The sequence below is a fragment of the Akebia trifoliata genome, chromosome 1, assembly GCF_017979445.1.
Source record: "Akebia trifoliata isolate Shusen 1 chromosome 1, ASM1797944v1, whole genome shotgun sequence".
In the NCBI taxonomy this organism is placed as follows: domain Eukaryota; kingdom Viridiplantae; phylum Streptophyta; class Magnoliopsida; order Ranunculales; family Lardizabalaceae; genus Akebia; species Akebia trifoliata.
The window spans coordinates 33,905,414-33,929,601 of NC_141375.1; the positions used below are offsets into that span (position 1 = coordinate 33,905,414).

The following is a 24,188-nucleotide window of genomic DNA, read 5'->3' on the forward strand; positions in this document are numbered from 1 at the left end:
GTCATTCCAGTAATTTCATTTATGGGTGTTGATCCTGTAGCTCATAAGTTTCCATGTTTTCTTTTTGCCACTTGGGACCATAAAAACCTACTCAGCTTGGTTAGTGATTTCTAGCTGTAGCTCTCTATTTTTCAGCTAGTAGACCATAACTTGAGAGGAAAATGCTCGAGTAAACCATAGATTTATTTTTTCTTCGAGATACGTGGGAAAAGCATCTATGATTCTCTGCACACTATGTCCCTAAAGTATCAATTCTAGTTGAATAATGCTCAAGTGACCTTTAAGATTGGACCTCATATCGCACACCCTGACGTGAAAGAGTCTAAGAACCATAAACGCTTTTCATCAAGATGCGTGTAAAAAGGCATCTATGGCTCCTATCCACTTTCAGTGTAGTTTTAAAACCAATCGGGTTGACTCCAAACTCGGTTGACTCGACTAGATTTTGAGGTGTTGTGCCACCTTGTCAATTAGGCCGCGTCAGTCACGAAATGCAACAATCCGGTCAAAGCTCAGAAACTTGACCGAGTTATTAGAATGTGTATAACATATTTTGTAGACCAAATCGATTTTGTGCTTTGGGCAAACCAAGTTGGATAGCTAGCTTTCGGCTGAGTCAATTGGGCTTTGCTTAGTCCATATAAAATAATGAATTTCTTTTAATTATTTTAATGTCTATTATTTATGGAAAAGATAGATTTTGTGCTTGAACTTATAAAACCTACCTTATGATAGAATACTATAATAATAAATAATTTTAATAACGATTCAAATGGTTTGACTCCTCTATGCTGTGAGACATGATGCCTGATATTAAAACCATGACCTCAAATCAACAAGCTCAGCACCTAAAGATAAAGAGTGGCAAAGGATGATAGAGACATAAAATCTTTCATTAATTTAAGACCATCAGATCAACATTGTATATACGATCCAAAAAAGGTATGTTGGTGAGAAAACTATAAAATCAGGATCACATTGCCAATCTGTAAACAAACCAGAATAAAAATTCTGAAAATCAGTTTTCATGATCTTGAGATAACATATAACAAGCCAAAATTGTCGATGTTCTGCAGTTTTAGTACATAACACGACTAAATAATAGTCAGGAAAGCACGGGAAATGCTGCACTTTGAACTAGCGTGTTCTTAACCTGGAACATTTATAATCTAAAATGCTGTAAGTTCTAGCCACGTCGAACCCAGCCACTGACCAAATAGGGGCCAGTAAAGGAATCAACCGACTCCCTCACAACACAAATGAACTAATTATACACATTTGGAACATAATCGATCATCTAGTGAAGAAACAGCCACCAAAAAGAAATGAAAAGAAAAGAATATCTTAAGAGAAATACTTAATTGTTTTACCTCAAGAGATAGATTATCAGACATGAACTGCTTCCTCTCATTTCAGATCTTAATGTATACTTTCGTGCCGCATTGTTCCAACTTCTTATTACTCTTTCCAAATGTATCTTTTGAATCTCCTATAATTTTTGCAGATGTGTTAGGAGGAAAAGATGCTCAACATAATGAGGCTAGATTGTAAGCTCCTTCAACGCCTCCAAATTTCCATTTGAGTAATGAGAATCTGAGCTTTTCCCAGATTCTTCATGGTTTGCACCCCCGTTTTCGGGAGCATTACATGTCTTGCCATCAGCAGATCTGGACATGGCTGAGCTGTGGATGCCTTCGAAGTAAGTTGAGAACTTGAAGTATTCGGCACACCGTGATTTCCATCCTGCATGTGAAACAAAGCCACTGTCGACAACATATACAGCCAAGGAAAACAATTTTCCTACCAAGTTGAAAATTATTTTCTCATCAGGGCAAAAAAATCCTAACATTTTTTCCCCAAGATTACCCCCCATCCCCAAAACTTAAAAGAGACTCTGCTCAGACACTTTCCTATGTGCAATGTTCACCTGAAGTCAATTTCTCAGGAAATATATTTTATTGGAACCATTGTCTCGAGAATATAATTTTCCCAATGAATTTTTTCTGTCATCCCACAACCCAAGTTAATTGGTGATAAACAGGCGATATGATTAATTCATGACATGAGCTATAACTCCTATAAATTGTTTTTCTCCAGCAAAAACGCTATTATGCATTAAGTGCTTTAACAAATGAAAGGTGGACCAATGATGGTCCCGAATTGTATGTGTATAATACTCTCATTAGACCGAGGGGATCATTATCACTTCATTTGACTTTTTTTCCTTGTCATTTCTTATATGAAATGAAATGAAGTATCTCGATATCTCTCCTAGAAAACCATCACACAAACAGTTAAAAGAGATTTAAGTGGGGTTAGAATAACGTGGCTGCACTTACTAGAGGCAGCATCAGTGTCAACAAAGACTTGTCCAAGTAGTTTGTGGACTGCAATACAGTCCTTTAGCTTCCACTCTCTGATTGGTCCCAATGCTCCATTTCTGATTTTCAAGATATGGGGAGCTTCAATCTCTTTAGAACTTAAATATCCAAAAAAAATAGACAGATCATGCAGAAAAAAATAAAATAAAGCTTGATTTAACCAAAAATAATACGTTGACGACGGGTTGCTGGCTGTATCTTCAATTAGTTTGATGGCCTCGGACTTCTTTTCCGGCTCCAAAGCATATAGCATTTCTGCAGCTGCTGCTCTATGCATCAAGGACTCTTCACAAAACCAGGACAAGAGAAAGTCAGAAAAAAAAAAAATTTAGAACCAGTAACTCTTTCTGTCTTGTGTACATAACGAAGGCAATGAATACCTTTATGTTCCTCAAGGAAAGAGATGTTTGCTTCAATCAGAGATTTCTCGTGCAATTGACTGCAAAAGAAGCAACTTCAAGATTTTAAATAGCTCTAAGAATAATGCATGACTATATATAATAATAAAACGTGAACGAGCCAATGGAACCTCAGGGTAGCACGTTCTACTTCTAAGACACTCCAAACAAGTTTTTCTGATTCAGTTGCTGGAGCTGCCATAGTGCCCACTTTATGGAAGAATCTTATCTGTGGTAAATGAAGCCTGAGATTAGCAAATGGAGATAATGGAAGAAGGTAGTACATACTTAAAGGTCATAGCACGCATCTTTACTATTAATGATAATGCAAAAAGGAGTAAAGTGGTTCGACACAAAAATTCTAAATCCCACAAATGCCCCTATATTTGCATTTAACCTTATTATTATAAAGGTTATTTTCATCACTACAAATAAAATTAAAATCCGTCGACACCTAGAATCACATTAGTTTTCTAAACTAACAAAAATATTTTTTTATTATGTTATCTTCGAAACACCCTTAGTTAATATTTAATATCACAAAAGGGCCTAACAATATATTCAATGATAAAAAATAGTATAAAATTAGATTAGCTGTTTAATATTTTTAAAATAATGATAAAAAAAATTATTCCTAATTTTAGTAATACATGTGTGTTTGCACGTGCCACATACTAGTCAGTAATAACAAAAGAAACACAGTAATGAGAAAGTTTATCTCGTAGTAAATTTCATCCGGACCAAACTGAAGGAAAAAACAGATCAAAACAATAATGATTGTTTGTTTCTAAAGATGGCATACCAAGCATCGATGAGAATCGGGGTTATCTGCATCCAACCTAAGCAGCTGTTTTACAGCCTGAGAGAAACACAGTATTTATAAGTACAAATGGCCTTCATCAAAAGATAGCGGCGATATTACCAAGTAAGCGAAGGCAAAAAATTAAACAATAATAACAATCTTAAATGTACTACTCAATCACCAAAGGCAGAGACATCAGATGGTACAACAATAATGAAGAGCCTAATGGAGAACTAGAGAAATAGAACAAGAATGTACATAAAAAAGAAACTACAGATGGGCTGCGACTAATAAATTTCCTGTCATTTTGGTAACTTATGAAACTTGTTTTTTTGATAGGTAAAGGGTTAGTGGTCAGCAAGGTGAACTTGGGTTAAAAGGGGTTTGAACCTAAGATGTCGGAACAAAACACCACATGTATAACTAATTTGGCTAAGTTGGCACTTCAACATAGGGAAAATTTGAATTAGGTAGGAACAAAGATTACCGGAAAATAATGAGGGAAAAAAAAAAACAAAGATTCCAGGATAAATAATTACATACGATGTGGAGAACTCTGTAATTTCCTCCCTCGTAGCAAAATATCAATATGTACAGAGCAACACATGTAATTTTCTGCTTCAGTCGAAAAGTGCATTTTAATTTATATGACTTGTGTACACAGAACAAGGGAAAACTTTTTTATGTAAATAGGGACAAATACGATAGAGCAAAATATCGGATAACCAAGAAATTTTATCACTATATATATAGGGTCCCGTTCAATGGCCAACAGTTTGGCAAACACTTTTTCAAAACATGGGTTAGAGGTCTTGGAATGGGCTGATTTTTGGTGAGGAGATCATCCTCACCAAAAATCAGCTCATTCCAAAACTTCTAGCCCCAGTTTACAAGTTGAAAAATCGTGAACCGTCCATTTTTGTAAACCATTTTTGATGGGGTTAGAAGTTTGCCAAAATATTTGCCAAACTGTTGGCCATTGAATGCTACCCATATATATATATATATATATATATATATTAAATGCAAAGAGGAAGATGTGAGATAATTTAGTGACAAACTATGATACCAGGATACTTCAAAACGGATGTCACTCATATTGGTTACTTCTAGTTCAGTCTCATACCTTTGCTGTATCGGAGTATCATAAGGAGCAAGAGTATGAACAAAAGAATGGTGAGCAAATGCAAGGGAACATAAGAATGACCCCAGTAAGTAAGGGATCCATCTAGGCCAGAATTAGGATGGATCAGGTAAGCTTGGTTCCAACCCATTTATTTAGCTGACCTTAAAATTAGACCCAAACTCAGCCCACAAGCCTAACTTGTTGTTATTTAAAGTTCCAGGACCATCCCAAACCTGGTCATCTTTATTTTGGACTGGGTTTGAGCTTCTGAATCCAAGCCCAACCCTGTAAGTTCAGACAGAGCCCAAACCCAAGTTGAACTCCTAAATAGGATAACTAGATCCGCATAATATAAATTATGACCTTTAGTACACTGGAGCTAGAGACATTTATGTAAAAGGCCTCAAAATCCGCCAGATCCTCTGAAGCTGTCCATGGGCTGGAAAGTAGAGCAACGTCCCAACCAATAGCAGCCAGGGGTTGATCAAATAGTCAACTAGGAAAGGCTATTGATAGCAGTCTCAATAACACTGACATATGCCAAGGGCGATATGGCACTGGATAGAATAGAGAAACAGAACACAATTCGTGTAGCCAGCCGCAATTAGTTGGCCCAAGGCTTAGATAGTTGATAATTTAAAGCAAAACAGTTCCAGCTAAGAACTTCATGATGTTGCCTACCTATATCCTTGGATCGACAAGCAAGACACTGAAAAAGAAGGCCACGTAAAGAATAAGTTTCAATCAATAATAATAAAATTTAAAACTACCTGAAAGGCGAGTAAAATTTTCTGCTTTCTCATGTTCAGTTCAAAAGAAAGTAAGTGTGTTTCCAACGACTCTGATGAATTCTTCTGAAGTAGCTTCAAGTACTTTGTAGCTTCCACTAATGGATCTTCAACCTGCTTCAATGCACATCCATACCACAAAGTGGATCATCATCTAAATCAATGTTCAAGCTATCTACTTTGCACTAGCAGTAAGACATCTGAAGTGCACCCGAATGAAACATGTGAAGGATTGAAAAAAAAAAAAAACAAAAACAAAGTTCACCTGCAACAACTTCACCCCATGGGGATCTAGATCAACTGGTTTGGCATGTGGTCGTTTTCCAGATTTTGAGATACTGGCAGCACCTGAATCCTCCTCATTTTTTTCCTCGGCCTCCTATAAAAATAAGATATTACAACGCTAGCTCAGCGCATATATATATATATTATATATATATATATATATATATATATAAAGAGAGAGAGAGAGAGAGATTCCAGTGTACCTTTTTAGCACGGGCTTCTGCCTTCCTCAGCTTTTGTCTCATTTTCTTTTTCTGAGAAGGAAGCATCTTTGACATTTCATCTTCTTCTTCAGTTGCTGATTTTGAAGGAGCATCATATAACTTTAAGTAGCATCTGCCCCACATAACACACAAGCTAAACATTAATACAGCTCAACCCAGAGAACTTAATATACTGACGTTCTCTTCATGAGTGTCAATACCAAATTTACACTACACATACTCGGTCTTGGTTCTACTTATTCTAAAGCCCTTGCACTCCAACCCCTCTCTCTATAATTCTAGTTTTATGTTGTCTCCCTCTATAATTAATTAACATTTGCAATGAGAACATATGATAATATGCTTATAATACAATTAAATAAGATGATTTACAGATACTTAACCAATCATAATTCATTCTCATCAATGAATCATTATCATGCTTAATTTACAAGTCTTTCCCACAAGAAATGTTCATTTTTTTCCATTTTTATAAAGTTTAAGAAATACATATTTCAAACAAAATTTAAAAAGAATATCTTGGTCAAAAAATTTAGATGACAAATATTTCTCCGAAATCTTGTATGTTTTTCTTTTCTTTTCACTAGGTAAATCTTGTATGTTTTAACTTGAAATTTAATTATTTCAGTTGAAATTTACTGTTCACCAAAAAACAGCAATTTCCACCCAAATATATACAGAAAGAACGGCAAGTTGAATTTCCGTTTGTATTTGCATCAGAAACTTCAAAGTGTAAATGTCACAATCATATCATATGGCTCCCACATACATGATAAAACCAGGTACACAGGCCATTACAATATGTATTCTTTTGTCTATAGGTACGCAACACAGAACAAGATATATCAAGGAATGTGTTAACATCTAAATTATTAAAAAAAAAAATGGAGAAACGTTCAAACATCAGAATTCCCAATTAGAGGGAATGTTCAAGTTAAAGGTTCTAAAAGAGTGAGGAAGGCCTAAAAGAAGGTGATTGGGGTAGTGAAAGTGAATACCAACACACTTTCAATAACAGAAAATGTGGCTTTAGATAGAGAATTGAATGGAATAACAAGATTTGTCCAGCTGATCCAAAATCTTCGGGATAAGACTTCGATAATGATGTCCCAAGTTGAATAATTGGGAGAACATAGATAAGCAGTATCCTTGGAATTCAAGCAGGGAGAACAAAAATAATAAGTGTTCCAGCTCCTAGCTGATAAGTCCATATATGACAAGAATTTGGGTCTGGAAAGGTCCAAATAAAGTTTGGGGTTCTCGTTTACATATTCTTTAAGTATATATATTGTATTATTTTATGTTAATATTCAAAAATATAATTTCTCAATAATATGGGATTAATTTGTAATTATTCCTGCAGTATTCAAAATACAATATGAGTTATTCAGCTAGGTCCAAGAATTGAAGAATTATTCCAAATTGCTGAACTCAACAGCTGTATTATTATTGTTATTTCTCAAAAAACCAAATAACACGTGGATAATTTGTGTAATTATCAACAAAGCTCCAAAAAATTTTGCGCGCCTTTGAGGCATGGGAAATTGAAGCAAGACAAGAAAATACTGAACCATATAAAAAATTTACCTGATAGCTCCTACTGCCGCTTTATGGAAATATGAATGGGAATGCAACCTATCTTGAAATTTCAGCATTTCCACGTAGGCACGCAAAGTCATTTTCCTCAAGCAATAAGAATGAAAATCAAATTGGTCTTCAGTCATATCTGCATAGTGCTTCTCCACGGCCAGGAATTTCTTCAAAGCTCGTCCAAGATCACCTTGTCGAAAGTAACTTTCACCAGAAGCAAGTTCATACCTTTCCAGATTGATGAGCCAATAAAATTAGTTGGGAAAATCACTCAGGCATTTTTCACACAAATATTATTAAGAAGGCAACAAAGACACACCACATGCACTGCATGTCATGAAGGTTATTGTGCTGGTCCCCATCTTTAGTGAATAAAACAGCTGTTTTCTCTGCTAATCCCACCTTCAAGAAAAACATAAATTGCAACAAAACTCAGGTTCACATAAATAAGCATATTTATTCTGAAATAGAGAGAAGCAACACAAGAAAGGAAATGTAAAGATGTTGCCAAAACCTCCATGTAGAAATAGTACATAACTGAAAGAAAAGAAAAGAAAAAAAGAGCCAAGAAAAAAATGCACATTTTGAGAAAATAATATATTATATACCTGATCAGCCTGAAGCATACGCTTAACACATTCACTATTTAAGTAGCGATCAGCAAGATCCATGGACCTAGCTTCATCTGCCAATGCGGCAGCAGCCGCCAAATCACCTGCGTGCTTCATTATCCTTCCCTATAATCAAATAACACGACAATGTGATACTGTTCGAGTGAACAGAAAGAAAATCAAAGGATCTTTTACGAATCTAGAAGCAACGGATATATTTTAATCTCACAAATCATGTCTCCTGTAATTCAGGTCTATTCATGAAAGAGTTGCTAAATTCATAAAATATGAGCATATAGATGAAAATAAGTAGTAGAATACATATTTTGAAACTTAACTCCAATTTATATATATTTTTCTTCAGAAGAGATCAAAATAACAAAAATAGAATAAATCATACGATGAATAAACCGATCTCCAGCTGAACCAAGATTTAAAAAACCAAGGCAATGCGAAGAGGATTCCTTGCTCCTCATAAAAAATAGCGCAATGTCAGAAACATATAACCAGATCACCAAGAAAAAAAGAATAAAAAGTTTGGGTGGGGAGCTAATTGCTTTTCATAGTCCAATTTGAACAGAAATATCTCAGTGCGAGTTTCATAATTCAAAGCCTTCTCAAAAAAAAAAAAAAGCAGGCAGTTTGCTCTCTCATCAACATGCCAAAGCAGGTTGAACAACTCGCCTTGTTTAGGCAATTTGACAATCTTGCCCCAAAGGAAAAGAATGGGTAAGAAATTAAGGAAATAATTTCTTAGGTTCCCTTCCCTTAAAGGCATCCAAGGTAGAGGTACTTCTTCATGTCTTAGTACACCTGCAAGCTTGAGGGCTGATGAATAATAACACCACCCCGCCCCCCAACAAAATATATATATATATATAAACAAACATATAATATCCAACTTCCTGAGTTTCTAAAGTTTGAAGACATAGGACATCAAAAACCCCAAACCTACCTTATAAGAGGATCTCTATATCATCTCCTCAGTAGTCTCATAGTCAACTGTGTGGGACAGCTTCCTTGAGGGTTAGATCCGACCTCCCAAGAGTCATTTGTAAGATCAACTCGGAAAAAGTGTTTGAACATGAGATTTTTGAAGGCATAACAGGCTGGTTGGGTTTCAAGGATTTATGAATTAAATGGAATAATGGATAACGAAGTGTGGATCATCATCATTTTTTCCATGAATCACCAAAATTATTTCAGCCTTTTTTTCCCTTCAAATCTTTCAATATGTCAAATATATGCAAGTTAAAATAGTAAATAATTGGGGACAGTTTAAAACAGATGATAGAGACATACCTTGACCAAGTATAGATCAATTACAGTTGGAGTATGTTCAATAGCTTCGTCCATTTTAGCGAGAGCAAGATCATATTGGCCCCTTCTGTCGTAATGCTGCATCACCAAAGACTCATTAGGCAATGTAAAAAAGGAGGGAAACATTGTGAAGAATAAATGTGAAACATATTCAACCAAGAAATGACGTTGCAAGAACCTGTGCCAATAAAAATAGAGTCCACATAAGCGTTGAAGGAAGCTCTTTCTCTGCCCTGTATTTATGATGAAATGAGTACCCATTTATTCTATAAAGAGAGAAATTCTCAACATTATAACTCTATTATATAGAATCAAGGGAATTTTTTATTGATTAGCCAGAATCAAGCAAACAAATTGCATCTCAAGAACATGTAGATTCAGCAGCTGGGATATGATGCACATACTCTACTTTATCATTAGGGTTGAATCATATTCTTTTGAAGTGGACAGGCCACAAAGGAAAATTGATTTCAAAGCATGTCTAGGATCTCCACTAGAATTCCGTAAAAATATGAATAGGTAAGGGTCAACCATTGTCAAAGCTCAACATGGTGCTTGTAACCAAGGTTTAAAATCTCATCTTGAAACAATGTTTTGGTCAAGGAAAATACCAAAGACATTTCTCAACCAAAACAGACATTCCAAAACATTTTGAAACAATCAGAAATATTAATTTTAGAAGCTTCATTTTGTTCCCTTAACAATTTTACAATCAAAAGTGATATTTGAACATTGTGCACCTCTTAGGAAACTAGGTTGAAAGCTTATAACTCTTAAAATTACCTCCCTGGATATCCACCAGTGGTCCTAATTGAATTTTCCAACTCAAGAATCAATTTCTCTATGATATCTGCCTGCACGAGGATACAAAATGAAATAATTTTTCCCACCAAACACAATTACAATCTTATGAACTCCAATAAATGTGTCAAAAAATTTCCATCACATAATGCAAAAGGTAAGCTAACTAACCTTGCCAGGATGATCATACAAAGGGCAGAGATCAGGGAACAATGAAGGAACACCCTAAATGCATAATATCAAGAAGAAACTGTGTAAGTCAAATCAGTGAAATAAATTGAAATAAAATTAAGGTAGTCCTTACCCCTTAAGGTATGACTATCTTTCATAGAGATACCAAAGAAGAACAATCATTAACCTTACCTTGGTTAAGAGAGGCCTAATATAATTATCTGCTGCCTCCCGGAATTTTTCAGCTTGTAGAAAATCAAGTGGTATTCTCTGGCAAGAAGCAAACAAATCCCAATAAAAGTTATGGCAAATTCATTAGTCACACTGGTCACTAATCTTAAGCATAATATAAACATGAATGAAGAGTAAACAGACACCATAAAAGCAAACGTCTAGAATTCAGCTTCAAATTCCAAAACTAAATAAAATTGAAAGGAAAAAAAAAAATTGAATCACGAAGTATGGAACCTGATGACTCGGTTCTCAAAACTGAAAAGATTGGTGCAATGGAAAAACAACAGAAATCACTAAAAAATGTTTCCCTTGTATAAAAAGAACGGAAAGAATATATATATATATATATAATTGTTGAGTCCAAATCAATATCCTTCTAAAACAACTTCTCACTTTAGGAGTGTCAATGGGCCAGGCTGGCCTGTGGCCCAGCCCACTCTCCCTCCATCGCTGCAGGCAGAACAGATTTGGGTTTGCAAATATTTCCCAGTGGCCTGACCTAGTTAATAAGCAGGCCGAGCAACGACTAGGATTTCAGGCCCGATTAAAGTAGTCCACTTAAGGCACAGTCCAAGCCCAGACTGACCTGACACATTATGGGTGTGGGGTGCGCTTCAGCTATTTACGTTCCACATGTCCATATGGTAGTATAAAATAAATTAGAAAGGTATGATGTGAGGTTAACTTGTTCTGCATTGGACTGTAACTATGAAGCTTGAGATACCAATTGTTTCCCTTATATGGAAGTATTACACCATCTTTCTCAGAGTCCTAGCTCTCACCCCTCAGGTTTCATGTCATAGATACTGGCTTTTCATCCACATTCTCAGATCTCTGAATGAGATTTATTAGGGCTGTGCACCGAACTAGTAGCACTACCTCACAAATAATAAAACCTTTTGAAACTTATCCCCTGCTTCATATGGTTGAAATTTTTATAGAGGAAGGTTCTTGCAAACTGTAACTCTTAATTTGGAAAAAACAAATCATGCAGAGTGAATCCAAAAGATTCAAAATCATTAAAATATCATAAAGGGACTAATATATTCATTGCCTACAAATAGAATGGGAAAGGCACTACAAGGATCGTGGATGATGCATAAAAACTGGAGGACTTTTATTTACCTTAACAGCAGAAGACCAACTATATTGCTCCTGAAGCGATTTGTACAAAGCATCTAACTGATCAATTTCATCAGCCGAATAGTGCCCATTTTCTGAATATAGTCCTAGGCATTTTTGCAGGCCTTCATAATATCTGAATAAAACAAAATGACAGAAGATGCAATTAGTTCAGCTCTGACCTAACTTGAAATATAAGCCGGATACATTAGTCAGCTTTTAATACAAAATTTATAGCTTCCAAATTAGAATTCTGAGCAACCCGACCATACATAATTATGAAACTTTATATCGAGGTCAATTTCCTTGTAGAGAGATTCTTTAAGGCTTTAACCACCATTTCTTCCATAGACTTATGTATATAAGGAAGCAACCAAACTAAGGCTGGATAAGGTCATACTAACATGACTTTGTTATTCCAAATGCCCATAGCAAGGAATATGCAGTTTTCTAGGAATTGAAGTTTATGAAGCATATCCCCTTATAAGAAACAAATAATTTACAAATCATTCTATAAGCAACTTTCATGAGAAGGCTTATGCATCTTGATGAGTGTCTCAAATATCAAAGCAGGCAATGAAATGCATGGATGCACACAGGCATATCTTTGTAAGTTTCTCATTTTCAGAAAGCACCACAAAGTAAGAATAAAAATTCTGCATATATCATGGGAAAGAAAGGACTTCAATGAAAATCACTCTTAATTATTCAAAATTAATAAAATCATCAAAAATATACACCACGCCTAAATGATATCTGATGCACTAAAGAATGGACACTCTTAATTATACACGAAGGCATACTCTCTAAACATACAAAATGGTGACTCCTGGACAAATGGAACAACGAACACCCGGATAGGAGCACGTGCGGCCTATATGCCCCTCCACATAAAGTGGTATATTTAACTGCTGTCACATGCAGGTGGATGGTATGTGCAGCCTGCCAAAGCAAAATAAAAATAAAAAAAGGAGCAGAACTCCATCCATATACCTTGACCACAGGCTACATTGTTGATCCAATATGAATATAGAGAATTGAACTAATTTAGGTAAATGACTTCCACAATTTGAATTATACCTACAAGGATGGATCTATCATAGGATAGAGATTAGAGGACAAAAATACTTGAAGGTGGATACTATGGAAAAACTTCGTCTTGCTAGCTTCGGGCATTTTGAAAAGAAAAGAACAGCCTCTTTTTTGAAGAAAAACTGTGATACACAGGAACCTTGAAGGTGAAGGCTGCATAGTACCATTTGTCATCAGTTCTGAATGAGTTCAAGAACCTGAGGGTTTGAAGATTTTGAATTTAGGTCAAATAACAATGGAATCAAGGATTGACGATTCAGCCCTATTCTTTATTGTTTTTGCATAGAGAGAAACTCCCTCTCCCGTTTAATAAGTTTTGTTGTTCAATACTGGGCCTCCATTTTGATGAAGCTATTTTTACTCCAAAAATATATATATATATATCAATTAAGAATTCAGTTTGATGTACCTGTCTACCAAGTTCAGATCATGAAACACAAATATCATATACCATATACATAAGGATTCATAAATTTGGATCGTGTAACATTGCCATGGTAAAGAATCACACCATGTTGGGATTAGTTACAAGCCATGCTTAAATGTGGTGCAGATGTAACTTTGTTAGCTGTTTCTATTGATGTGGGGCGCAAATCAAGCCAACCGTCACGTGACTAAAATGAAAATTTTGGAATTATTTAGGTTGCAGCTTTTTGGGGCCTAGAGTTATTTTCTTATCCCTTTTATTTTATTGGAATTAGCTTTTTTATGAGATTACTTTATATTAGAAGTCATATATTAGTTTAGGTACTATTCACGTTATGTGCAGAATACTGATAGGGTGTCGATCTTATATAGGATTGACTTCTCAAGGTCAAAAGAGTCAATTTTTATATAATTTTAGGGTTAAGGTTTTGAGTATAGCCTATATATACGACTACTGTAACTGGTTTTTATCAGTTTTATAGAATAAAAAGAAATTTTGCAGCTTTTCTAATGATTAGAGGTCATCCGTCTTGATGTGATTTTAGGAAACCATTGGTGTGATTCTAAGGTTCAATCATTTTATCTGTTTTGTTTTTCTTCTAATCTTATTTGTATTTTCTTCTTGATTTTTGAATCTTGAATTCTTAAAACTCATTTTCTTCTACCTTTAATCATTTCCCTTTTCCTTTAACCCTTACATCTCAATCAAATACCCTAAAACCTTCCCCAAACCCTAATTTCAAAATATTGCAATTGAATAACTTCACATTTAACATTTAGCCAAATGGGATTTTAAAAATCCCTTTTTTTCTCAAAAAAAAAAAAAATCCATTTTCATTATTTTTCTACTTCACCACCTAATTAGCCCCTTTCCACCACCCTTCCCAAAGTAGAACCACCTTGGAATCAAACAAATATAGGTTGTCCTGCATCATCTATTCAAATGACAAATATAACAAATAGCTATGGTTGACTTTCATTTCTTTATTTGTTTTTTTGTATTTTATGGACTTCCATTCTTGAAAATAGTCCAACAGACTTGGCCAAAATTGTAGTAGTTGCTTGAGATCAAGTTTCTTTGTAGATCAAAATAATTGTGGGAATATAAATCCTCTCTAACTATAGCACCTGGACACACACACACACAAATTCTACAGAAAAGATCCATTCACACATAAAACTAACAAGAAAATACATCAAAGCAAATAAAGTTGAAGAGAAAGCTAAAAGAACCTCTTTGTATCATTCCATTGCCTATTAACTCTAAGTAGAACATCCTGACTAACTCCATGATAATTATAATACATGGAAATGCTAGTATAGCCAACTGCTTACTTGTAATTGTCAGGATTCATAGAGAGTAATGATCTATATATTTTCTCCCCTTCCCCTAGACGACGAAGCTTCACTAGCAAAGAAACCTGTTGTTCCTTGTAAGCTAACTTATCAACCTGAAAAAGGAAAAAAATACAATATCTAAAATCCTTGAATGCAAAGCCATCTACCACATCTGTCCAGCATCACCAAAACCATGCACCTACAATTTTAGACTCATTCTTCTGCAGTTCCACAAGAGCTCTCTCCAAAAACGCGCACTCCTCTAGCAAAGATATCTGTAAGGAAACATAACACGTATCAACTAAAAGAATGACTTCATGAAACACTCTTTAACATATTTGCTGTTAAATACCAAATAGATTGCATACCAATTGACAATGCATGCCTTGAAAATATGAAAGAGAATGGATTACAACTATACTAGGGGCTAATGATATGAAGTACCTATCTATTGACATCAATTGCACAAAGATAAAGAAACTGCATCCACTGAGATATCCCCACCAAAAAAATCCAGAATAACGCAATTCACAGTTTAACCAAGGAAATCTAAATAGTCCCCATATTGAGAAAAAAAATAGTAGTGAACAGTAGTATCCAGCATTATGCAAATAAAATGCATGCTACCCAATTCATACTACAGATAATATAAATAGCATTGCATCGTTCCCATGAAAAGAAAGTAATTGAACAAGGAAAAAAACCTTGTTAACTAAAAAGTGAAAATTATTCCATAAAATCATATGGAACTTTAACTTATGCAGTAAAACGCATCAACTAAGTCCTATCAAAGGAGTATTTTGATATGAAATTATTATATAAAATGCCACCAGTTGTGCTTATTAGTGATAATATGATTGCTGATAATTTAGGTTTAGGAAATAAAGGTTGGTGTGGTTGTGTTGCCGACCATAAGCACAACTGGTAGCATTGTAGTGACGTATGATAATGATATAAGAGCAGCAGACAGCCTGGTGCAGGCTTTCCCGTGTCTCTTTTGCTTGTGGACAAGGATTTTGCTTGGTTTTCTCTAGGATCTATAGGCCATCCATGGATTTAGAAAGATGCCAATTTTTTGAGGAGACGGACGATATGTGTTCATTAGGAGTTTCCTTAGTGTTTGGGAGGAGATTTGATTGTTACCAGATTCTCTTTCAAGCCAAAAAAGTGGCTCTAGATTGACTTCATAGTGAGGAACTTTCAAAGTTTATAGATCATAATTTTTTCTATGGATACTCTGTTTGGGGGAAATACATTTACATGATATTCCAGCTCCAAACATATAGCTTCTTAATCTCTTTTTTTTATGAGTATAAAAGCCTATAGCTTCTTACTGGCGCTTATGGTAACTATAATATTAACCATGCGCCTCATCATTGCTTGCCATCACTGAAGTAGCACAACATGTACTCTATTTTAAAACCCTTAGTTTCCAAAGCAGTTATCCATCATTTTCATAATTTCAAAGTATAAGGTAGTTCACAAGTTTGACCCCCCAATAGTTTAGGTGGTTCAATGCACCTTCGTTGTTCTCGTATAATGGTACCTCAATGTCTCTCCCTTATTCCTTTAGCATTTTCCATAGTTATCATAATTACATCGAACAGCCTAGTTAACTAGAACAATTGAATTTCTTCCATGCACTTCAAGATCTTTACTAGCATACCATCTGGAGCCAAAGCACTTCCTGTCTTCATGACTAACCACGTGCCAGTCACACCCAACTTTGACAAACACAATCAAAACTAATTTGTCCAAATGCCTCCGGAGAAAAGATGCCAAGTGTGAACAAAAAAAAAATGCATATTTCTTCTGGGAAAATGAATTTGAGTATGTGTGAATAGTGGCATTACTCTTGCCATGGAGTTTCAAGGGAAAACATACAAATAAATCCAAATTAGTAAAAAGTGACATGACCCACGCTAACTCATATATAAGATCAGCCATTTCTCTGCCTCAAATTCTGCTCAAGATAATGCTAATGTTTGATATTTTTTTAAGCCATGTTACGTTGCAATATGCAAATAGGAATTCTTGAAGTTGAAAAACCCTTCAAATTCTGGTGCACCTAGAATAAGAAGATTCGACTAATACATAAATGAACAAACTAGTCCCATAGTAAGAAGTCAGCAAGCATGTCGAAGGTGAAAAATGTGTGGGAGAGTGCATGCATAAATACATTGCATAAAGAAAGGATGTACCTTGTATAACAGCATTTCTCCATGTTCACAACGTTCGTTATCAGGAGGATAATCATCGTCTAGTGTCCCTTCATAGGCTTCTAGTATATCAATTGCTTTTGAAGCACTACCAAATAGTAATAATTACATAAACAACTAAAATACAAGGAATCATAAAAATAAAAAAATAAAGATGATTTACTATATTTTGATAAAATTCTTCATATATATAAATAAAAGTGAAACATTACCATCTTTGCACGACAATAAAGATAGAAACTTCAATCTACACAGCAATGGAGAAAGCATGATAAATGAAATTGGGAGACAATAGCACACTATTTCAAAGTAACTTGTTTCATCAATATCACTGCCCCATGGTTTAAAAAAGTATGACTTAAACTACCAAGAATGGAACAATTAACCTAATAGCATAGAATTAAATATTAGTGTGCAATTGCAAAGTCGTTGAGCCATCCTGCAAATTATTCATTACATGAATAATTTGGGAGAGGGCCTTGTGTGGGACACAGACGCAAGCATCCATGTCTTTGATATGTAACAAAACATGTTGCCCTTAATGTGTTAGTCTCCCTCTAAAATTCTTTGTTACTGCTCTTCTTGCCTCTAAGAAACATAAGTCTTGTTTCCTTGTTAGCTTGTAATGAGTTTTCTGAATTTCCTTGGCCAAGAAATCCCAAATTCGAAAACAAATACCTGGTTTGAAATCACTTTGATATGCATGGTATGTTATTTGCTTGTTTAAAGGCAGTTTAACATGTATGGCATGTCCTTTACCTAACACTTTGTAGAAATAAGAAATCAATAAAATGGTTTTCTCACTCAATTTGCTAGAAGTGTTATCAGTCCGTGGGGATTTTAGCAACTTTGGAAGGCTGGCCTAAATTTTATTTGTATAGAAAATCCCCATGCTAGGGCATCCTCGATAAATGACATGCACAACTGTGCTAGATTGAGGTAAAAAGTAGGCCAGGGTTCTCGTATCAAACTGGACAAATGCAAGGAACTAAGTCTAGGAGTATAGGATTCCTCCCACCACTTGGAATGTGGAGACTTTGATGGGTAAGAGCTTACAGTTAGTGGATAAGAACAGAAAGATTGAAATTACAATAGCTTGTTTGCAAGAGAAAAAAATGAAAAGAAGCAAAACCTAAGAAAATTGATGGATACAAACTCTTGCACACATGAAAATATAGAAATACAACAGTATAACTATAATAGTAGATAAATATCTGCAGGATAAAGTTGTAGGTGAAAGGAAAATGAGTGATCTACTATTAGTTATAAAACTAACAGTAGGGAAAGTTTTAATTAATATAATTTGTTGGATTAGGAAAAACATCAAAAGATAATTATGGGAAGATATCCTCCAAAAAAAATTCGTTGGAGAAAGGATATTTTTAGAAGAGACTTAGATCATCAAACAAGGAAGAAAAGGAGAACATATGAGAAGGTACATGGAGAAATTTGGTTCAAGGAAGAAACGAGAAAGGAAATTCAGTACTTGAATTTGATGGCGAATGACTATGTGATAGCAAACACATTTCAAAAAGTGGGAACAACATTTAGTTACTTTTAACAGTTGAACCAATAAAATCCAGATGAACATTCTCATATATACAAGAAATGAGCAATCAAACTTATCTAAAAATAAATAAAAAAATTTGAGCAATCAATATGCAAAAACTATAAGATAATCCAATGAGAGACCTTAACCACACAACATAGGCCATTGACTATAGACATTCACATTAAAAGATAGAAGAGGTGGGTGAAAATATGTGATGTTAAAAAATAAGATGGTGGAATTTGAAAGGAAAAAAAATTGTTGGCTTTTGCAAATAAATTGGACGGGAAAAAAGCATCACTTAGAGGAATAGAGAACACTGATGTGAGCTGAAGTAGCTAAAGTGAGTTCCTTGAGGGATCCATGGGGAAAAAATTCACATAAGAAAACTTGGGGGTGGAATGATGAAGTTTACAAAATCATTAGAGAAAAAATCTATACAATAGATTGGGTACTTGAAAAGGTGAGAATGATGTCTATAAGTTGGTGGAATTATACAAAGGAAAATCAAAGACAGAGATAATGTTAGGCACATTAAAGTGAACATGAGAGAATCTTGGTAAGAGATGAATATATTATGGATTATGGAAAGATGGTGTGTTTATCTTGAGAAATGATTAAATAAGGACCACCAGAGAGTATCGTGGCTAAAAAGAGATAATTGGAGATCCGATAGCACATATACTTCCATAGAATGAGGATTTCGAAAGTAAAATCAGCACTTAGAAAGATGAGATCACAGCTTTAGGACCAAATAATATTCCAATAGAAGTATGGAAATGCATGGGAAGTTTTGGATTGTCCTTGATAACTAAGTTAATCAATAAAGACTAAAAATCGCAGGTCTATATATAAAAATAAAAACGATGATGATTAAGAACTATGGGAAAGAGTTATACCAACTATGCTATTAAACTTATGAGTCACTATGAAACAATGGGAAAGAGTGATGATTAAGAACCTATTTGGTTGTATGCCAGGAAAATCAACCATCAAAGCAATCTTTTTGCTTAGAAAAATGATGAATCTCCTTAAGATTATGTCGAGTTTACGATCGAGTAGATGCATCATGTCCAAAGAGAAAAGGGAGAATGTAAAGCATCTATTCCTCACTACATGTTTCCGCGGACAGCATGGTCTTTTTTTCTTAAAACTAGTTGGTAGCTGTTAAGCTTTCCTAAGGAAATGGTTAACATTCATTTTATGGTCTTGTGAGTTCGTTAGGTGCAGAGCCAATGATTTGGTTGCTGTTGAACTTTCATGTAAGCTTAAAATTAAATTAATAAATTAACTCTACTTAAAAAACAAAGAGAGATAAATAGAGTAATGCAACATCAAGAGTGAAAAATGAGAAAGTATAAATCTGTGATTAATCATTAAGAATGAATTTTTTTTTTAAACCAAGTGTCAAAACATACTTTGAGTTTAAGTGATGAGCGACAGAAAAACCGATCCAGTTCATTCGGTGATTTGGTTTCAGGGTCAGGAGTTGCTGTCTTGTTTCAACAAAACCAGTCAAATCCCGCATTTGTGCCTGTAATATGAAAGGCAAATGCATTAGCAATGGACGCAAGCCGTCCGTATATGGACAGTGCAATGAAACTTTCTTACAAGAAAAATGTCATATAGGGGAAGATTAGTAATAAAAATACAAGGCAATGAAGAAAAAAAATGGCAATAACTAAAACATTACAGTATCATGAGTCTAATTATGCATCTTTAAAGGGGAAAAAAAAGTAGTATAATTGAAGATATATGCATAAGTATGGAGTCACATCTTAGGGGACTGTCACATGTGCCCCTCTCTCCCCTCGCCTACCCCCAGCCCATCTACAGTAAAGGCATGTGACACAGAAAAAATGCTTGATATGATTTCTGTAGTGCGGTGGGATGTCTTTAATTCTGTCAGTGCGAAGTGAACTACTCTCATGGAGGACTCCATAACAGAATTCAGCAAAGATGAAAAAGTGAGATTTTTCCCTTTTTCGGGATGAGAAAAGATCCAAACAAAAGATTTTTGCACAAATGTCAAATCTTGCCAAAGGCAATCCCTACTGGGACTCATTTGGGCAAGAGATTAAATAACAAACCTTGTGCATGGAGCTGTAGTCGTATGGCACATAGCAGCTCACAAGCATTCCCATTAGAAAAAGCGTCTTTTCAACCAATTGTTACAAGGCAACAGTGGACCTTGTCCTCTAGTTCACATTGGGTTCCCGTATTGATCAGTCTAAACTACCATATGGTTCATACAAGTTAACTTCAATTAATCCAAAATGCAGTCGATGAGTTACGACTCTTTTTTCTTCTGACAGCTAACTTCCTAATTATTTTCAACTTCAACAAATAAAAAACAGGAATGTGTTGTAGCACTCCACATGATAATAATGTTTATACATTCAATGGAAAATGTGATCCTGTAAAATATAAAAAAAGTGGCTATTAGGCAAAAAAAAAAAGGAGTACAGGAACTATTGAAATGATAAGGAGTTCCCTCGAAACAAAAGGCCATGCAGTTTGCTTCCGACTAATTTTGTTATAACATTAGAATTAAAATACATGTGCCAAATAAGGCCATTGCAAAGTTGTATAAGTGAAGAAGATGCAGTGATATTCATTTTGGGTCTGTAAACACTCAGAGACCATGTACTACGAAAAGGCATGTCAGTATATAACATATGTGCACCTGTAGAAGAGAGAGATCTCGGAGTATTTCAATATTGTCTGGATCAATCTTCAAAGCATTTCGATAGCATTTGATTGCCTCACGGTATTCCCTGTCTGATCGATATAGAAGACCATAAACATGCCAGCAAACATGACTTTTGAGATCATTCTGCAATACAGTGGAGAAATTAAGTCATCGATATTGCATGAAGAATACGAATCAATGTCGGAAAAAATCAGCCATATTTCATATTAAATGAATCACAGGAAAAGCATCGCAAAAGGTGAATCTAACCTTAAGTCCACGACGAACAAGTTCATACGCTTCTGATTTGCGGTCCATGCAATTCAATGTCAATCCCTTCATTGATAAAGTCTCTAGAAAAATGGAGAAAACATACAAGACTGTTAAATACTTTTGAAGAGAAAAGTGTAAAAAGCAAACAATAGGCAATTAAAGAATATTAGAAAAAGGAACGTTGTCAGAATTTGCTTTCTCGATATGATATTTATAGAAAAAAAAATGGTTTCTCTCCAAGATAGTTTCATTGTCCCATATTCAATAAAAGAGAACCACATCTCGATGTTTACAAACTCGCATTAAATGGAACTAGGACCTGTACGGAAGGAAGGCGGAGCTGAGAAAATTGGAGTTTTCCACTTAAGAAAGAATTGAGGCATACATCATTTCATCTCCACATAACCTTGCCAAATTTAAACTCAAACACTGATTGAAGTTAAATATACCTCCATGATCTGGAAACTTTTTCAATATAGCATCTGCCGCCTTCAACCCCTTTTTATATTGTTTAGTTTCATACGATTTCTGCAATGACAAGAACATGTAAGATGGATATTCTAACTAACAGTGAGCAAAGATGTTTATTCATCAATGTACTCTGTTAGGGAATAGGACAATAAAAGACATGAATATGATATAGGCAATGATATTATGCATTAGAACCTATCATGTCATTATTTATCATGAAGGGAGAAGGCTGATGTGCCAATCACAATGACAAAGTTTAGTTCACAATTTAATATATCGATGGATATGGATGCAAATTCTTAGTTTTTAACTGATTGAACGTAGAATAAGCAAAACCAAAATTGACTTCACAAATTATTTTTACACTTGGAAAAAGTGTGGCCCATACAACATGTGATTTTTGAACTAGAAGTTCTAACCATGACATACACATGGCATGCCCATATGAATGTAATGACAATATAGTAGATTGAAATGAATTGTCGAAGGAACCATGCTTTGAGATGCAACCATAGAAGAATAGATTTTGTTTTCTTTTTGGCTACCCAAGATCACGTTGACCATGGACTATAATGCAAGCACAGTTTAAAGCTCAAAACTCAGAATAACAAAGAATAATAATCATGACTAACTCCAACCAAGTATGAAATTTGGAGTTCCAATTTGGTTAGCATAAACCAAAGTATCAAATTATAATTTCATTGTCTATTTCTGACATCTTGGAAATGAATATTTTGACCATTGTTGAGATTAATATATTTCTCATGGAAATGTTGAGGAAATTTTCATTGAAACTGTAGGATATGCCAGATAAACATGAAGACGCACTCGTCTATCATCAAATTACAATAAACAACCATATGAAGCACCGAAATAAAGACAAACAACATTCGGCTAAGTAGATATCTAAAAGCCAACAGCCATATCATACATGTAAATGAAAGTAATAATGTCAAAATAACCATATATCCATTAATATGTACGTAATAATAAGTTCAAAAATTATTATAAAATTCTCTATTTTTAATATCTAAGAATCAATTACTAATATGTCCAGCTAATTAGAATATGAACAATTGTATGTATGTGTTAATATGCTTAGAATATCTGTTTTTTTAGAAAGATATTTATTTAATATGTTGTTAGCTATGTTTATTTATTTAATATGATGATATATATAGATACCTAAAATCATAAACATAGCTAACAACATATTAAATAAATATCTTTCTAAAATACAGATAAAACACTTCTTGAGCATCAAATTTCTTTGGAGACATAATGCAACAAAAAACATCAAATGGAGAAACTAAATCAACCCGAACATAAAAAATAAAAAATCACATAAATAAAGTAGAAATCTCGCTAAAATAACTACAATAGAACACAGAGAACTGAAGCCAAACAACCCGTATATGATGAATAGAAATCTAAACTTATCAAAATTAGAACTTTAAAAGAGTGAAAAACATAATCTAGGGTTTTGATGCTATAAAAGCTGAAACGGATTGACGAACAAACAAACGTTACAGAACTTAAATCGTTTCTGCTGATTCATGAAGAAGTGTAAGAAGAGATGAATCCACTTACGACGATGAGCTTAAAGAGATTGGCTTCTTTGGGAGGAAGTGAAGCCCCCATTGTTGCAGAGATTTGGAGGGGAACGGAGGGAGATGACTGGATGAGGAAGAGGAGTAGTGCGCAGGTTAAGAGCAGCGGTGCGTAGGTTTAGGGTTGCGCAAAGCTGAGAGGAGAACAAATAGTAGAATAGATGAAGAGAGGAAACAAAACAAGTGTGTGACAATGAACGATTTTGATGCTTTGCTTGGAGAGGGATGATTTGGTCATTTAAAATTTCTTTGGCATCCCTTTCCTTTTTAAAATAACAAATCCCTCCTTAATGTTATTGATTTCCCAAACTGCCCTTCTTAAATCTATTTTCTTTTCTTTTTTAATCTCCTTATAGAAAGAAAAAAAAAAAAGTGGGCTATCTTTCACGGGTCCCGTTCGCCACCCTTAGTTTTACCACACACTTTAACAAACGCGTTTTGTCTTACATGGGTTAGAAGTTTCGGAATGAGCTGATTTTTGGTGAGGATGATCTCTATGGTGAGGAGATCATCCTCACCAAAAATCAGCTCATTCCAAAACTTCTAACCCCATCAAAATTGATTTACAAAAAATGGACGGTCCACGATTTTTCAACGTGTAAACATGGGGCTAAACATTTCGGAATGGGCTGATTTTTGGGGAGGATGATCTTCTAATCATAGAG

General features: G+C 34.7%; 1 protein-coding gene across 1 annotated transcript; it reads right to left on the minus strand.

Moving 5' to 3' along the window:
* Window positions 1–989: 989 nt before the first annotated feature.
* Window positions 990–23,709, minus strand: EMB2753 (tetratricopeptide repeat (TPR)-containing protein). The gene is made up of 26 exons (XM_086454783.1): window positions 23,504–23,709; window positions 21,892–21,970; window positions 21,440–21,522; window positions 21,164–21,313; window positions 19,896–20,011; window positions 16,911–17,016; window positions 14,913–14,984; window positions 14,707–14,822; window positions 11,857–11,989; window positions 10,690–10,767; window positions 10,498–10,551; window positions 10,309–10,379; window positions 9,704–9,758; window positions 9,508–9,603; window positions 8,203–8,331; window positions 7,914–7,996; window positions 7,592–7,822; window positions 5,984–6,116; window positions 5,761–5,874; window positions 5,478–5,609; window positions 3,582–3,638; window positions 2,911–3,008; window positions 2,762–2,820; window positions 2,555–2,666; window positions 2,340–2,440; window positions 990–1,743 (listed from the first exon to the last, which is right to left on the minus strand). The coding sequence occupies exons 1-26, from the start codon at window positions 23,552–23,554 to the stop codon at window positions 1,541–1,543; spliced, it is 2,712 nt and encodes a 903-aa protein (XP_086310909.1). The 5' UTR covers window positions 23,555–23,709; the 3' UTR covers window positions 990–1,540.
* Window positions 23,710–24,188: the final 479 nt, after the last annotated feature.

Excerpts from the sequence above, each read along its gene's own strand:
- EMB2753 (XM_086454783.1), bottom strand. The coding sequence starts at position 23,554 with ATGGGGGCTTCACTTCCTCCCAAAGAAGCCAATCTCTTTAAGCTCATC. Across the intron at positions 7,997-8,202 it reads GTATGCTTCAGGCTGATCAG|GTGGGATTAGCAGAGAAAAC; the intron begins GTATATAATATA and ends TTTTTCTTGAAG. Across the intron at positions 5,610-5,760 it reads ATGGGGTGAAGTTGTTGCAG|GTTGAAGATCCATTAGTGGA; the intron begins GTGAACTTTGTT and ends GCATTGAAGCAG.